Below are 18782 nucleotides of genomic sequence, written 5' to 3'. Positions count from 1 at the left end.
TGATTTTTTTTTTTTGAGATGGAGGTTTGCTCTTGTTGCCCAGGCTGGAGTGCAACAGCATGATCTCGGCTCACTGCAACATATGCCTACTAGGTTCAAGTGATTCTTCTGCCTCAGCCTCCCAAGTAGCTGGGAATACAGGCATCCACCACCACACCTGGCTAATTTTGAATTTTTAGTAGAGACAGGATTTCAGAATGTTGGTCAGACTGATCTCAAACTCCTGACCTAAGATGATCCACCTGCCTTGGCCTCCCAAAGTGCTGGGATTAAAGGCATGAGCTGCTACATCTGGCCTGATTGATTTTCAAATGTTAGTCTTACATTTCTGGGATAAACCCTACCTGATCATCATTTGCATATATTTGTATATTTTTTACATATTATATCATTATTTGCATGTTGCATATATTGCTATAATTGATTGGCTGATATTTCATTTAAAAGTTTTGAGTCTATGTTCATGAGGGTATTAGTTCATACTTTTCCAGTTGATATCTGTTAGGGTAAGCTGGTCTTATTCCTAAAAAATAAATTGGAGCCAGTCATCGTGGCTCACACCTGTAATCCCAGCACTTTGGGAGGCTGACGCAGGCAGATCACAAGGTCAAGAGATCGAGACCATCCTGGCTAACACAGTGAAACCCCATCTCTACTAAAATACAAAAATTAGCTGGGCGTGGTGGCACACCCCTGTAGTCCCAGCTACTTGGGAGGTTGAGGCAGAAGAATTGCTTGAACCTGGGAGGCGGAGGTTGCAGTGAGCCAAGATCGGGCCACTGCACCCCAGCCTACTGCCTGGCAACAGAGCAAGACTCTATCTCAAAAAAAAAATTAAATGAAATAAGCCAGACACAAACAGACAAATATTGGATGCTCTCACTTATATGTGGCAGCTAAAAAATGTGAACATATTGAAGATAACATATATCAGATATGTAAGATATGGAAGATAACATAACAAATGTGAATATATGGAAAGGTAGATAACAAAGACTGGGAAGGGTAGGAGTTAGAGGGGAGAGGAGAGAATGAAGACAAGTTAAAGGAATGGTAAGATAAAAGTAATATATGCAATGTTTGATACAGCAGGATGACTGTACTTCACAAAAATGTACGTACTTGGGTGACTGACACCCTGAATACGCTGGCTTGATCATACATGTAACAAATTTTCTCATATACCCTATAAATTTTCACAAATAAAAATAATTGGTATAAAATTTATTTCTTCCATGTGTGTTTGCTCAAATTTCCCAGAGAAATATTGTGGGTCTGCAATTTTCTTTATGTGAAGGTTTCTGATTATGAAGATAAGTTAATTAGTATACTTAGGGCAATTCATATTTTCTGTTTCTTGTGTCATATTGTTAAGTTGTGCTTTCCAATAAATATGTCTATTTCACCTAAGTTATCAAATTTGTTAACAAAAATTGATATTTCCTTTTTTAATATCTATAGGATTTGTCATTATGTCCCTCCTCCACCACCAATATCAGTAATTTGTGCTTTTCTTACTTTTGTTCTTCATCAGTATTTCTGAGTATACTAGATTTATCTCTTCAAAAGGTCAAATGTTGACTTTATTTTGTTTTTGCTTTGTATTTATCTAAATGATTTATGCTCTTATCATTTCCTTTATTTCTTTTCATTATTTCCTTTCTTTCTATTTAGTTTAGATTTAATTTGCTCTTCTTTTTCGATGTATAAACACTTAATTGATGTTATGTTTTTTTCCTATTAAGCATTTAAAGCTATAAATTTCCCTCTATGCCCTGCTTCATTTGAATGCCATACATTTTGATGTGTTGTTATTAGTTTCAAATATTCTTTAATTTCTCTTGTGTTTTCTTTTTTGACTCATGGGGTATTTGGAATTGTATTATTTAATTTTCAGATATTTAGAGATTTTTCTTCCTATATTACGGCACTCAGTTTGTAATTTAGTTCTGTAATGGTCAAAGAACATACTCTTCAAGAGTTCAGTCTTTGGCATTTCTGCATATGACCCATCTTCTTGGTGAACACACCATGTGCACTTGTGCTCTGTCTCCATTCTACCTGGATTTACTGTACCACAGTTTTGACATTAACTACCCAGAGTTAGCATTAGACTCCACAGATCTAAGGGCTCCAGCCTCCATAAGACTACCCTTACTTCAGATACCAGCCACAAGTCTCAGGTCACCTAATCTTCTGACCAACCAGCTATAAATTCAGGGGTTTCGATAACCCCTTCAATGTGGTAACTCACAAGAATGACTCACAGAACTCACTGAGCGCACTGTACTTACAATTACAGTTTTACTGTAAAGAGAACTCAGGAACAGCATAATGAAGAGGTACATGAGGTGAAGTCTGAGAGGCTCACAGAGCTTCCATGCCCTCTCCCTGTGGAATCAGGGCACGGCACCCTCCTGACACATCCATGTGTTTACCATCCAGGAAGTTCTTCAAGCTGTGGGTGTCCAGAATGTATTTTGAATTTTTCTTAGGCGCATACATATTTATGATTGATGTATCTTCCTGATTAGTCCTCTTCTTAACATGAAATGTCCCTTTTTATCTCTCATAATACTCCTTGAATTATAATATCTTATCTAATAATACAGACTCACCAAATTTTTTATCTTTACTGTTCTCATGGTACATCTCTTTCCTACTTTTATTTTCAATCTACCTGTTTCTTTATATTAAGAGTGCTTCTCTTGGTAGACAGGTACATGTGTCTTGCTTTTGTATCCAGTCAGACAATCTCTACCCTTTATTTGGCACCTTTAACCCACTCATATTAAATATTTTTATTGATGTCATTAAGTTAGAGTGAATGTTTTCTACTTGTTTTTTCTTTGCCCTGTGTTGTTTGTTTGTTTGTTTTTTGAGATGGAGTTTCACTCTTGTTGCCCAGACTGGAGTGCAGTGGCGCGATCTCAGCTCACCTCAACCTCTGTCTCCCAGATTCAAGTAATTCTCCTGCCTCAGCCTCCCGAGTAAGCTGGGATTATTACAGGCATGCACCACCACGCCCAGCTAATTTTGTATTTTTAGTTGGTCAGGCTCGTCTCGAACCCCCAACCTCAGGTGAACTGCTCGCCTTGGCCTCCGAAAGTGCTGGGATTACAGAAGTGAGTCACCAAACCTGGCCTGTGCCATGTTTTTTGTTCCTCTGTTCCTTCTTCCCTGCCTTCTTTTGAGTTAATTGAGCATTACTTAGTCTTCCCTTTTATTTCATTGACTTTTCAGCTATATCTCTGTTTTACTAGTTACTCAAGGGATCATTAAATGCATCCTTAACTTACCACATTCCATTTAGAGGTAATATTGTACTACTTTATATAAAGTGTAAAAAACTTAATAGTTTATTTTTATTTACCCTCTTTATCTTTTCTGCCACTGCCAAATATTTTCCTCTAGAAATGTTTTAAGTCGCATGGCTCAACGTGTGTATGTGTTTACTAATTTTCAGTGTGTTTAGGTTATATTACTTTTATGTTACTTCTATTTTACTTCCACGCTTTAAACTCACAGTGTAATAAATTTTAAATGGCTGTAAATTCTAGCAGACCAGAATAATAGAACAGGATAGATAAAGCTGTGGAATAAAGATCAACCAATCACACCTTTATTCAAGCTATGTGATCTTCCTTGGAATCTATTTCTTTATCTGTCAAAAAATTGTTATAAGGATTAAGTGCATTAAGGCTAATTTATGTAGGGGCTGGAGTTCAGTTAATGTTACTTTCCTTCCCTGCAACAAACTAAAGTTTCAGGCTAAGCTATTGTTAGTTAACATCAATGCAAGTTATATATTGTAAACAAAATTATAATCGGAGGCAAATTAAATGTAGCAAAACCAAATAAGAAATCATGAAAAATATCATTTTCTACTTATACCAAGATGCATAGTACAAAGATATTTTTAACTGAATATAATAAAAATAATTACCAAAGTGTCCTTACCTTAATAGAATTGGTGTTTTGTAGTTGTATTAGCATGTCAATAAGTAATTCTGCTCCCAAATAGAATGGTAAAACAGAGGTGCAGAGGAAACCATCTTGACTAATAGGAAATGTTTTATAAATATCCACTCCCTGTTTAAGAAGTATTTGTAGTTCCTGAGTAAAGTTCCAAAAGGCCCGACAGCAGTTCTGAAGCAGAGTCCAATAGCCACCACGATGAGCAAGAACCTATGACAAATACAAAATTTAAAAGACTCTAAAGTTCCAAAAGTTTCAGATCTCTGAAAAACTTCAACTTTTTGCAAAAAATTTATGTCGATAGCAAAAATAACATCATTTTTAGTGTCACTTACATGAGTTAGATACTGTGTTATATGCATTATCTCATTTAATTTGAACAAAAATTTCCATAAATTAAGTGTGCACTGGGCACTAGTATTTTACCCAATTTACAGATGAGGAAGTGGAGGCATGGGGTCAGCATGGCTAACTTGCTGAAGGTCATGAGCCTACTAAGTGGTGAACTCAAATTTGTATACCAGTCATCTGACTCCAAAAATCCCATCGTTCTAGGTGCTGGGAATTCAGCAATGAGCAAGGGAAACTGGGTCTGCCCTCATGCTGCTTACGTTCATCTGGGAAGATGAACACCAGAAAAGTAGACATATAAAAACATAATTCCAAGCAATAATAAGTTTTATAAAGAAAAATAAAGCAGAAATGAGTTGGAACCTGACAGAGCATGATAGGACAGTTACTTTAGACAGGGTAGTCGGGAAAGAAGTCCTCTCTGATGAGGTAGCATTTGTTGAACAAGTCATGTGAAAGTGGCAGTGGGGGTGCTGGATGAAGAATAACATTTGAGGCTCAGGGAATGGCCAATGAGGCTCAGGGGACAGCAAGGTGAAACTGAGGGCTCAGGACAGTTAGAACAAGCTAAGGGTTCTCAAGACCACTGACCCCTGGGAGTGGGCTAAACAACAGCAAGAGTAAGAGGAGCTCAGATCTGCAAGGTGCTCAGGACCAGCTCTTCCAGGGCCCTGATGCTGGTGGCCAGGAGGCTAGGATTTGATGCTCATGGTCAAAGCAGGAGATCCAGGTTTACATTACATTATGTAAAATCACTCTGTCCACTCCATGGAGCGTATGTGAACCTGTCTTCCTTTCTTATCTAGAAAGGATAGATTTTTCCTTATTGCTTGAGAGGCTTAAAGTATATGCCCTTCTTGCTATGAAAAAGAGAAGCTGGTTTCTTTGTAGCTAACAATTCCAGTTCTGGGTTTAATCGTGTCTCATATAATATTTTAAAAGAAAAAGAAAGAAAAGCATTTGAGAGAACATACAAGTCACTGGAAGAAGGAGGCCGGAAAGAAGGGCAGGGTTTTCCTGTAGCCTAGAAAGATCTTTCACTGTGCTAGAAAGAGATCGATCTATGGAACCTCCAAGAGAGATCAAGCCCCATAGAGGAATCCCTTGCATTATGAAAGAACCCCATGACTCAGTAGACAGGTGCATGCATATTAATAGGAACTGCATGAACTGGGACAATGACCACCTGGGCTCTGGGTGGATGGATGACAGGTGACTGACTAAAGAAGCAGCTTCCCCACTCTGCCTGACAACTGGACAATGCATGCCCTCCGTATCATTGCAGGTACACCTCAAAAGTGACTTAGGCTATACCCAGCAAGATAAGGTCTCAAAATCACAACTAAAATTATGTATAGTAAGAAAATAAATACAATATATCGTACACGCCTGAGTTGTTGGGCTGAGATTTATGTCTACTATACTAGCAAACAAGAAGGATTGCATTACCATTGCTCTCCTGCAGTATAAAAAGATTTTCATAAAATGATCCATTACACACAAATTTGCTCCTCGATCCTTTTCTTTAGCACTAGAACCTGATTGAGAGTCTGAGTCGTGAACTGTTTGTGTCTTGGACATATTTTCATCACTCATTTTGGAATTAATAAATGTAGAAAATTCTTCAGCATCTACAGTACAAAAATAAGGTATGACATGATTAAAAACATAGAATTAAGTTCCAGAAAACATAGGAGGTGATAAGGATCAAATGAGTAATTCAGATAACACATGTTACATAAATCTGGAGAAAGGACAAGATTATGACCGATACAATGAAGCAGGGAAAGTTCCTAAGAAAGGAGGCACTTGGGTCTTAAAGAATGGGCATGATTTAGCTATATGGGGAGATACAGAGAACATCATTTCAGACAAAGTCAATGGCAAAAGGAACAATGCAGAAGTAAGAAGGTACAGTTTTTAAGGGAACAATAGAAAATACCACTGTCCTTTCATCTCCTCCCAAACAGGCCATTCCTAAGACACACACATCAGAAAGTGAGCTGCACCCTCTGCAGTCAGGCAGCACAGCAACCTCGGCCATGCATTCCCCTGCTGGTGTGGCATAAGAAAGAAGGCTTTCTCCTCCCACCAACTTTCCCTTAGAATCCTGTATTAGATAGTAAGTCTCCGTAGCAAAATATTCTATTGCCAATTTCACGGTAGGTCTTAGGTAGAGAGCCAGTTTAAAAAAAAAAAAAAAAACTCAGGAAGCTATATTCTACAATCTACATACAAAAATCAGACTCCATGGCTATGGAATTCACTTTCAAATACTTTACTATACATAGTAAGATATGCAGGTACATGTGAAGCCTAATCTATATCCTAGAAGAAATCAGAAAGCATGCCAAGTACCTCAAACATAAATCAACACTGCTGAGGCAGTTAACTGGCATACCAAGAACTCTGGTTGTCAATAAATCCCATAGCACTTAAAATGTCATTACTAAAAGTCTATATAAAAGTGGGTTTGTCAGCACCCAAAGGTATTAGAAATAAATTTTTATTTGTGAAATGAACTGTATCATTGGTTAGAAGATGTCCAGGTTCCATCATCTTTGCAAGGAAGGGGTGTGGAAATTAGTCAGATTTGTTCATCTACAGTTACCAGAGCACACCCTGTTCAAGAACCCTGTTTACTGCCAGGTGCAGTGGCTAATGCCTGTAATCCCAGCACTTGGGAGGTCTAGGCAGGTGGATCACAAAGTCAGGAGTTCGAGACCAGCCTGGCTAACATAGTGAAACCCCGTCTCTGCTAAAAAATTAGCTACAGGCGTAGTGGCGCATGCCTGTAATCCCAGCTACTTGGGAGGCTGAGGCAGGAGAATCGCTTGAATCCAGGAGGCGGGGGTTGCAGTGAGCTGAGATAACACCATTGCACTCCAGTCCGGGGGACAGTGTGAGACTCCATCTCAACAAACAAAACAAGCAAACGAAAAAAAACAAACACTGTTTACCTGTATGTCTCTACCTTCTGGAGCTCCCTGTCACCTGACCAGATAACAACACTTCATTCATCTTAGAGTGAGCTTTCTTGGAAGGTACTGGTTGAAAATCCTAGGGCAAGGGTGGATTCCCCTGAATACAAAATCAGCTATGATGATAGTTTGAGTGCCTGCTTGTATTAGTATGCTTGATAAAATTTGCTAGAGAACTTATTTCCACTAAAACATAACACCTGATAGCAAGTCTTCACCTATCTTGAACCACCGGAGGCTACAAATATTTAATAAAAAACATTATATTTGCTGAACAATCAAATATAATGTTCAGCATTAAATTTGATAAGGTTAAAACACAAAATAGGTATTTCCAAATATATGTAATGATATCACAACAATATAGAAATTTTTGGCCAGGCGCAGTGGCTCACACCTGTAATCCCAGCATTTCGAGAGGCCAAGGCGGGCAGATCAAGAGATCAGGAGTTCAAGACCAGACTGGCCAACATGGCGAAACCCTGTCTCTACTAAAAAATACAAAAATTAGCTGGGCATGGTGGCTGATGCCTGTAATCCCAGCTACTTGGGAGGCTGAGGCAGGAGAATTGCTTGAACCAGGACCCTGGAGAATGAGGTTGCAGTGAGCCAAGATCATGCCACTGCACTCCAGCTTGGGCTACAGAGTGAGGCTCCATTTAAATAAATAAATAAATATATATATATATATATATATATATGTATATGTGTGTATATATATATATATATATGTATATGTGTATATATATATATATATGTATATGTATGTATTTATTTTTAATAGAGCAGACAAGAATTTCCTACAAAATATCAAAACTCAACTAAATTCCTAGTCCTTTGGAAAACTGTGTGTATACACCATTGTATGTACATGATGTGTATATGTGTTACATTGTTTAGTGAATAAAAATCTAGAGGTAATTTGATAATAAACTAATGTGTTTATTTTACCTGATGGTAAGTTGGCCTTTCTTTTTTTGGCTGTAAGAAGGAAATCAAGCATTGCTTTATAATTTTCTACAGTCAATTTTCGTGTTGGTAATACTGTTCCTGAATTATAGAGTGAGAATATGTTAGGATCACATGATCTGAAACTGCAAGGGAGGAAAAAAATCACATTAAAAAACAATATAAGCAAAATTGAATTACAACTGTCAAATGAAATCTATTTTTATTTTTAAAACATTTGTGAGAACTCTCAAATTTTAAATCATGAAGGATTTTGGCACTTAATCAAAGCCCAACATTTTTTCATTAACTTTTAAAATTATACAATGTAATTTTGCTCTTAGGAATTTTAACATCGATATATGTTTATCTGAAAAGGCCCTTGAAAATGGGAATAAAAAATCTGTGCCCACTCTGTGAGCTCTGAAACAACAATTTATTTCAACTTAAAACCACCTGATTATACAGAACTCAATGATGATGCTTACTATATAAAGCAGTGTGTCCTTAATCAATGTTATTTCTTTTCTTTTCTTTTTTTTTTTTGAGACGGAGTCTTGCTCTGTTGCCAGGTGCCAGGCTGGAGTGCAGTGGCGTGATCTCGGCTCACTGCAATCTCTGTCTCCCAGGTTCAAGCAATTCTCCTGCCTCAGCCTCCCAAGTAGCTGGGACTGCAGGCGCACACCACCACACCCAGCTAATTTTTGTATTTTTAGTAGAGACGGGGTTTCACCATGTTGGCCAGGATGGTCTCGATGTCTTGACCTCGTGATCCGCCCACCTCGGCCTCCCAAGGTGCTGGGATTACAGGCATGAGAATCAATCCATTATTTCTTTTTTTTTTTTTTTGAGACGGAGTTTCACTCTTGTTACCCAGGCTGGAGTGCAATGGCGCGATCTCGGCTCACCGCAACCTCCGCCTCCTGGGTTCAGGCAATTCTCCTGCCTCAGCCTCCTGAGTAGCTGGGACTACAGGCACGTGCCACCATGCCCAGCTAATTTTTTGTAGTTTTAGTAGAGACGGGGTTTCACCGTGTTGACCAGGATGGTCTCGATCTCTTGACCTCGTGATCCACCCGCCTCGGCCTCCCAAAGTGCTGGGATTACAGGCTTGAGCCACCGCGCCCGGCCCCATTATTTCTTTTTAAAAATAAGGTCTAGGCATTAAACAATCTTGTATCAAAAATAATAAATAGTTTTGATGCAAGATTGTTTAATGCCTAGACCTTATTTTTAAAAAGAAATAACACTGATTAAAGCAGAACTACCATTTGATACAGCAATCCCACTAATGAGTATCTACCCAGGGAAAAGAAGTCATTATTCAAAAAAGAAACTTGCACGTGCATGTTCATAGCATCACAATTCACAACTGCAAAATCATGGAACCAACCCAAACGCTCATTAATTGAGTAGATAAAGAAAATGTGGTATATTTATATGATGGAAGGCTACTCAGCCACAAAAAGGAATGAATTAACAGCATTTGCAGTGACCTGCATGAGACTGAAGACTATTATTCTAAATGAAGTAACTCAGGAATGGAAAACCAAACATTGTATGTTCTCACTGATATGCGGGAGCTAAGCTATAAGGATGCAAAGGCAAAAGAATGATACAATGGACTTTGGGGACTTGGGGGGAAGAACGAGAGGGGGATGAGATACAAAAAACAACATATATGGTACAGTGTATAGTACTCAGGTGATGGGTACACCAGGATCTCACAAATACTCACTAAAGAATTACTCATGTAACCAAATACTACCTGTACCCCAATAACTTCTGGAAAGTAAAATAATAATAACAAATACTGAGATTAATAGATTTAATAAAACTGAAGTTAGCACCAAGTTATCCTGACGCAGGTTTGATCATTATGTTTTTGCGTTTCCAAGTGATCATGCATGAGGGGTCCTGTACAACTGGAAGCCCAGAAACTTTTCAATGTTCAGAGAAGGGTAAGGAAGCCCATCTGTTCTGAACCATTTCCCCTGTCATGGTCCCTTGAATGGCTCCCTTTGCCAAAAGCCTTCCAAGTCAGTCAGGCAAACTAACTGCTTCTTGAATGCCAGTCTGGTCCAGCCCACATGGGAAAGGGATCTATCTGGAGATATTTTTGCAAAGGTTCAGTTTGGTAGCGAGCTTAACCAGAATTCTGGAGAAACAGAAACTGGGATCAAGTTTATTGTGAGTTTCAACCTGCATGTCTTCCTCACTGGATTACTGAAATAAATACCCTCTAATTCATGTTCTTGTCTCCAGTCTTTCCTCCCTCCAATCTATTTGATCAGTTGCTGCCACAGACATTTTTATCATGGCCCTGCTCGAAAACCCTCAATAACCTTCTACTGTATGTAAAATAAAACTCAAATTAATAGACATTTAAGACCCACCATGGTCTGGTACCAACCTACTTTTCTAATTATTTCACACCACTCTTTTTTTTTTTTTTCAATTATTACCTTTTTTTAATTGTACTTTAGGTTCTGGGGTACATGTGCAGATCATGCAGGATTGTTGCATAGGTACATACATGGCAATGTGGTTTGCTGCCTTCCTCCCCTTGTCACCTATATCTGGCATTTCTCCCCATGCTATCCCTCCTCAAACTCCCCACCTCCCCCACTGTCCCTCCTCTGGTCCCCCTCAACAGACCCCATTGTGTGATGCTCCTCTTCCTGTGTCCACATGTTCTCATTGTTCAGTACCTGTCTATGAGTGAGAACATGCACACACCATTCTCTTTCATACACCCTAGATTTTGGTCAGACTATTTGGGGTTCACATCCTGTGTTTTCTACCTGGGCTCTGATTCATGTTCTTCCAACTATCGAGAATGCCTATTTCCCTCTCTGCACATTTTTAAACCTTGCCTATCCATCAAGACCCAGGCCCTGTAGCTCCTCCCCATGAAATGTGTATTGCTAGTTCCAACCAAAGGAAAAGCCTTCTTCCAGTAACAAAGAAGATTTTATTTGTACTTCCCTTTTACCATATATTACAAGCTATTCATGAGCATTTGTGACATACCCTACCAGACCCTAGCTTGTGTATCTGGTTCATCTTTGTATGCCCATTGCACTGAGCTCAGTGCCTTATATCTAATAGGTACTGAACAAGTATTGTTTTTAATGTGTGACTTTACATCACCTTTTTAATGGTTACACAGCATTCATATTATATATGTATCTTCTATTTTTATCTCCCACTGCACTTAGCCAAAGACGGTAAGAGCTTAAAAATGTCTGTTCAGTTAATGATAGAAAGTTGACATTGGATGAGTAAATATGATCTCTGTTTATAGAGGCTTCAACTATGCCTCTATGAAACAGACATTTGCCTAAGGCCTACTAATATCTACATTTATTCTATAATTCATATTACATTTTACCCTTGCAGTGAAAGCTAGATCAACAAACATATTCAAGCTATAATCAAATTATCACTTATATCCAAGCATATAATTGGGAAAGATTCTGAGATTAAAAATTAAGAAATAAACCAATGGCCAGTGACACGGTTCGGCTCTCTGTCCCCACTCAAAGCTCATCGTGAATTGTAATAATCCCCACATGTCAAGGGCAGGACCAGGTGGAGGTAACTGAATCATGGGGGCAGTTTCCCCATGCTGTTCTCATGCTAATGAGTGACTCTTGCAAGATCTGATGGTTTTATAAGCATCTGGCATCTTCCCTGCTTGCACTTCTCTCTCCTGCCACCATGTGAAGAAAGACATGTTTGTTTCCCCTTCCACCACGATTATAAGTTTCCTGAGGCCTCCCCAGTGGAACTGCAAGTCAAATTAAACCTCCTCCCTTTATAAATTACCAGTCTTAGGAAGTTCTTTATAGCAGCATGAGAACAGACTAATATAGCCAGTATAAAGATAGAAGCATTCTGTAAACCTCCTTAAGTTGTTAGCACCACTGGAGCTCTGAACATACGAATACAATCCATGCTCATGAAACTAAAAAAGTATTATTCGTCAGTAATACACCATACCTGACCATCATATGTGAAGTGCCAGATTTCATCTTTGCACGCTCCCCCAGCTTTTGTAAAACCAGGTTGAAGTGTGCGCCTGCTAGATACAGGTTCATCTGAGCTCTCCAGGGCATCTCTTCAAGAGAAACACGACGGAACCTCTTTCTTTTAATATAAGTTGATATTAGAGGATTCAAGTAATCCATCAGGTACCGTTGTGCTGCTCTTCTAACACTGGCTCTCTTATTTCTGCCAAGGGAGAAAAAAGTTTGGAAATTACACAAAAACTTTCAGATATTTAATTTAAAAAAATCATTCTAATTTGTTTAAAAAAATACATCAAGAAGTCACTTGACTGCCCTTACGCAAATGTTTCTGGCTTATTTATCATTTCCACAGTGCTGAAAATATGAACCAAGGTGGTAAAAAAAAGGCACAGGTATAAGCACCAGGGACAGAGACACCATGTATTGTCTTCAACTCTCTCTGAAGTCTGTGTCCTCAGCTCAAACCAAACAGAGCTTTTCTTTTTCATAACCAAAAGGCCACTGAGATTAGACAACAAAATTATGATATGATGTTCACATTCATCAACTAAATTCAATATTAAACAAGAAAATCATTTCTCTGTATTGGTCCTTGAGGAAAAAAACAATGCAGCAAAATTTTGTCTAACATTAGTTAGACTCTAGAGGAAACAAAACATTGGTTGAATATAGATGAGATGACTTCATAACTGCATATTCAATATGATCCAGAAATACTGAAATTTTAGCTAATAGTTTAGATTTCAAGTATATATTCCATTTTTAAAAATGATCCCTAACAAAACTCTTAGTCCAACTATTTATGTAGTTACATAGTTGTTTATAGAGCATATTGTTCCAAACATATTTTCAATGTTTTTGTTCTGTTAGTAATGTTGCTACCCCATGGGCAGCACCATCCTACCTGATGTTGTTCACTTATACAAATATTGTTCAGAATCTGAATCAACACAAATACGCACATACAAGAAAAAAGGAAAGATGGATAGGAAGAAGGCAGACAGATGTTGCTGCAACAGAGGAGGAAACATTTGAGGAAGAAAGGAAGGAGGGCAGCTTCCTTTTGATATGCAGTGTTTACTTGATGACTCAGTTCTAAATTCTTTTTTTTAGTTTATTGACGATGTGCTTTTAATTCAAGAGTTTTAGGGCTTTTGTCATTATTTAGTTGGTTTTAGTGATATGTTATTTGGTTTCTTAATAAATGTGAATATTTTTAATAGTTATGCCCTGAAAGTTAAAAACATACTTTCCAAAATGAAAATCAATCTTGTTTTCATGTGAATACATCAATCTTCCTCAAAAGACCAAGGTGAGTTAACAATAATCCTTGCCATGGAGAGTGCGATAGTTCAGGGAGATCAGCGACAGGACAGGCCTCCTCCAGGTATCTTGACAAGGTAATGACAGACTCCACGTGCTTGGAAGGGAATTCACAGCCAAGCCACAGAGTTTAGATGCTTTTCCTCCTATCATCTGAACAGTTCTTAACATTCAGGGTGCTCTAATAATCTGAATTGTGCCTCCATGAGCAACAAGTCTGAAGACACCTAAAAGACAGAGAGGAAGCTCCACAAGGATGATCAGCACAAATGCTCAGTGATGTGAAGCCATAAGAGGAAGCAGATAAACACCTGAATTAAAAAATATTTAGGAACCCTGAAACTACCTTCTATACATTCTAGCCTAAGGAAATGAGCTAGCTTATTGACATTAATGGAACCAGGATTTTCACCATTAGGGAAAAGAGTTATAATTAGAAAAAGAGAAAACTCTGGAAAGTATTCTGTGGTTGTGAACTGGAATTGCAGGTATTAGAATATATGGTTTTAGATATATAGATAAGAGAACTAGAGAGATATTTATATAGCTATATTTAGATAGATATATTTAGATAGACGATACATTTAGATAAATAAATAAATTTATCTGAACAAATATATTTCCTAGCTCAGACTATTGAGAGGACCTGGAAGCAAAGCCATATCCATAGCCCTCGCAACTTAAGATTCTAAATACCACTTCTCACTAAGAGGAATAAATTGATTCCAGGGCTGTACAGAGTGTGTACAAGATTAACACCTTGTGGTAAGAGAGAAATAGCTCAAAAAAAAAAAAAAAAAAAAAAAAGATGGAAACATGTCAAAAACTGAAGAGCTAGCCTGGAAGAGCTCCTGCTAGCCAAATCTAGAACAATTTGAGAATCGAAATAAACAATAATATTAATTTGGTAAAGGATATCCACAGAACGAAACCTACCACAAACACCATTCTTAATGATAAAATGTTGAAAACATGAACATATTCCCTATGAAATGGGAATCAGACAAATATGCCCACTAACATGATTTTTGTTTTAGCATTATATTGATGGCCTTAGCCAGAACAGTAAGGAAGACAAAGGAAAAGGGGAAAAGGATTGGAAAGTCAATATACAAAAATAACTCTATTTCTACATACCATCAATAACAAAGAGTTCTAAAAATCTGAAGCTATGTCCAGTAGCTTCAAAAACATACCAAGGAATTAATCAAAGCAAAGACATGTAAGATCTATTCACAGGAAGCAGAAATTATAAAGATAATTTAAAAATATTTAGATCTAAATAAGAATGAAAACGCTTTTAGTAAAAATTGTAGGCTGCAGGCCAGGTGCAGTGGCTCATGCCTGTAATCCCAGCACTTTGAGAGGCTGAGGCAGGAGGACCACTTGGGCCGAGGAGTTCAAGGCCAGACTGGGCAGCACAGCAATGCCCTGTCTCTACAATTAAGAAAAGAAATAGCCAGGTACAGTGGCACATGCCTGTAGTCTTAGCAACTCAGGAGACTGAAGTAGGAGACTGTAGTGAGCTACAATAGTGCCACTGCACTCCAACCTGGGTGTCCAAAAAAAAAATATATATATATATATATATACACATATATATAAAAATATATATCTCATATATATATATGGTATATATTTTTATGTATATGTATATATAAATGTTTTATGTATGTTTATATATAAATACATAAATACACATTTATATTTATTTATATATTATATATTGTATGTATATAACATATATATATACACACATATATATATATATATATATATACACACACACACATATATATATATATATATATATATGATGCGGCTAAAATATGGTTAGAAGAAAACTTAAATGTTTATGTTTTCTGGATTCAAAGCAATCCCAACCATATTTCCAGCAAGTTCTTTGTTTTTAAATTATAATTGTACAGTTGTGTGCCATTTCATGACAGGGAAACATTCTGAGAAATCTGTTGTTAGCTGATTTTATTGTTGTCTGAACATCATAGGATGTTCTTACACAAACCTAAATGGCATAGCCTACTACACACCTAGGCTAAAAACCTCTACAGCAGATTAGGGTAATAAATACTACAGGCAATTATGACATGATGGCATTTGTACATCTAAACATGAAAAGGTACAGTGAAAATAGGATTTTATAATTGCATAGGACCACCATTGTACATGCAGTCCACCATTGATCAAAATGTTATGCAACATGTGAATGTAATTTCAATCTTTTCTCATTAATTATGTCTAAGTGTCTCCTTCAGATTTTCAAATGTATAGGATATTTTTGGTTAACTTTTCAAAATTTCGTTTCTACCTTAATTGCATTGTAATAAAATATGGTTCATATGATTCCAATTCCTTGAAATTTCTTGAGACCTGCTTTAGAGCCAATAGTATAAATACTCTATGCATGATTTAAAACAATAGGCATTCTCCAGTTATTAGTTAATTGTAGCACTTTTTTCTCATAAATTTATAATCAGCTTGTCAATTTCCACCAAAAGAAAATGCCAAAATTCTGTGAGGTAAGCATCCTAAAAAGTTAGAAAAGGAACAACTGAATTTGCCAAAAGAAAGAAGGTAGGTACCCAAGAGAAATGAAAATGTCTACACCAAAACTTTATATGAGTGTTCACAGCAGTATTATTTATAATAGCCAAAAAGTGGACCAAAAGTTTTGATCCCAAAGTCTAACAACTGATCCAAAAGTCTATCAACTGATGGATAGACAAAATGTCATATATCCAAACCATGAAATATTATGCAGCAATAAAGAAACATAATACTGAGACATGCTACATGGATGATCCTGGAAAACATGATACTAAGTGAAAAAGCCAGCGGCAAAGGACCACATATTATATGATTACACCTACATGAAATAACCAGAATAGGCAAATCTATAGAAACAGAAAGTGGATTCATGGATGCCTCAAGCTGAGGGAGAGGATTGGATGTAGGGGAAAGATAGTTAAGGAGTGCAGGGTTTCTTTCTAGGTTAATGAAAATGTACTAAAATTGATGGTGTTGATGATTGAACTCTGTGAAGGTAACAAAAGCCATTGAAGTGTGTCACTCAGATGGGTGAATTGTATGGCTTTGTGACTTATCTCAATAAAGCTGTTGTTTAAAAGGAAGGTAGAAAGTAATAAATATAAAAGCAAAAGGTAATGAAAAAGAAAATTAAGACAATAGAAAAGATCAACAAAGACAAAATTTGGTTCTTTACAAGGACTAAAAAATAGACTAATGTTGGAAACGAGTGCTAGGTGCCACAAAGAAAACTCAGCACTGAGACAAAGGATCTCTCAGCAAGGTAATTGTACTTTCTGCAGAAAGGGCACTACTCATCAGCAGTCTTGCCACGAGAGTGCAATGAACAAAGGAAAGGCAGGCATATTTATCTGTTATTCATTGGGTCCTTATTGCTGTGTCTAATCTCCATTGGTTGGAGCCAGACCTCACAATCTAAACTAAACCCGATTGGCTAACAACTTAAAACTTTTCTAAATAGGTAAAGGCAACTGAGAACAAAGGAAAAGAGGAAGTCCAAATAAGGAAGGGAGAGGAAGTTGCTTGCAAAAGGACTTAGAAAAGAAATGACATAAATATCCTGATGAAAGCACAAGGACATAGAATGTACTACATGCCTGTGAGCATGTCCGACACATAAATATCTTGGTTAAAGTACAAGGACATAGAATGTACTTAATTTCTTTATGTCTAACAGCCAAATAGGATAGGGCTTAACAGAGTTACTAGCAAAAAGCAAGAAGGCTTTGAAGAAAGTTAGTCTTTAAAAGAGACTATTATTTCAAACATTTACTATTATTATTCTTTAACAACAAGGGAAACTTTGAAGAGAAACTTTTTATTTTCTACAACAAACTCTGGCAAAACAAATGATAAAAATACGAGAGAAGACAAAGATTAATGAACTTAGCAATGAAACACAGGATGTAACTATAGATATAGCACAGTCAAAAGGTAATAAGAAAGTATAACTTTTTATAAATAAATATGAAAACTCATAAAATGGACAATTTTTTAGAAAAATATAATTCATCAAAAGGAACTCAAAAAAAGATTAGAGACTCAAAGAGATGTATTAATCTCAAAGAAATTGAATCTGTTGGTAAAAATGTGCACGTATGATGTGGATAATAAAAATATGTATTTGGTACCTGTCCCCTAATTTCTGGCACAGAGGTCTTAAAACCCTTGGAATTTCCGGAGTGAAAGAAATTTGTTACTCACACAAAGTCCCTGTGAACATATATAAGTTTATGCTAAGGAGGTGACTCAGGGTGGAGCTTCCAGATAGCCTCAGGATAGGGATTATCTTACATATGATTAGAGGGTGAGACCTCTCAGTCCCACTCCTCCCACCTCCTGGAGGGGAGGGTGGCTGCAAGCCAGGTTATGAAAATTCTTGAACAAGGAGGTTCAGGGTGCTTCCAGGTAGGTACAACCATAAGCCAGGAGGGTGGTGCCCCAACTCCACAGGGACAGAAGCTCCTGTGCTCAGGACCCATCTGGACTTTGCCCTTGGTACATACCTCTTGATCTGGCTATTCATTTGCATCTTTTATATTAAGCTAGTAAACATGTAAGGTATTTTCCTGAGTTTTGTGAACTATTCTAACAAATTTTCAAACCTGAGGAGGGAATCTCTGAATTTATAGTCAGAAGTGTGGGTATCCTAGGTATCACATTTGTGACTGGCCTCTGAAGTGGTGGCAGTGTTGTGGGACTGAGCCCTTTAACTTGTGGGATCTGCTGCTAACTCTAGGTAGACAGCATCAGCATCTAATTGTCTTTTTGTGCTATGGTTATACAAGATGTTATCCTAAGGAGAAATTCAATGAAGTGCATATGGGGAGGCTCAGTTGGTGCTGGAGATTGGTTGGTGCTGAAGATTGGTTGGTGCTGAAAAACAGCACAGGGTTTATGTCAGAAGTGGTATCAGCAAAAAACACATGGGTTAACATTTATGTAATAATGTAGTTTATCACACAATCATATTAAAGAAAAAAAATGAAAAAGAAATATTCAATAAAATTAAACATAATTTACAACAAAACTCTTAGAAAATAAAAAATGGAAGACAATTTCCTAAATGTGATAAAGGGCTTCATTCTGAATCCCAAAGCAA

At 37.3% G+C, this 18782-nt stretch overlaps 1 protein-coding gene across 3 annotated transcripts in view; it reads right to left on the bottom strand.

Moving 5' to 3' along the window:
* The window catches only part of CFAP54 (cilia and flagella associated protein 54), a 369697-nt gene that overhangs the window by 226524 nt on the left and 124391 nt on the right, over positions 1-18782 (bottom strand). For all 3 annotated transcript variants that reach the window (XM_032298598.1, XM_032298601.1, XM_032298604.1), the window contains 4 exons: positions 12264-12494; positions 8262-8404; positions 5779-5960; positions 3961-4188 (listed from right to left, as the gene is read on the bottom strand). In XM_032298598.1, coding sequence (XP_032154489.1) covers positions 3961-4188; positions 5779-5960; positions 8262-8404; positions 12264-12494 — 784 coding nt within the window. The remainder of the gene's footprint in view (positions 1-3960; positions 4189-5778; positions 5961-8261; positions 8405-12263; positions 12495-18782) is intronic.

This window comes from Sapajus apella, unplaced genomic scaffold (assembly GCF_009761245.1).
Source record: "Sapajus apella isolate SASKATOON/1434 unplaced genomic scaffold, GSC_monkey_1.0 scaffold2, whole genome shotgun sequence".
NCBI lineage: Eukaryota > Metazoa > Chordata > Mammalia > Primates > Cebidae > Sapajus > Sapajus apella.
The sequence above is the reverse complement of the archived record's forward strand: the minus strand, read 5'-3'. Positions and strand labels throughout refer to the sequence as shown.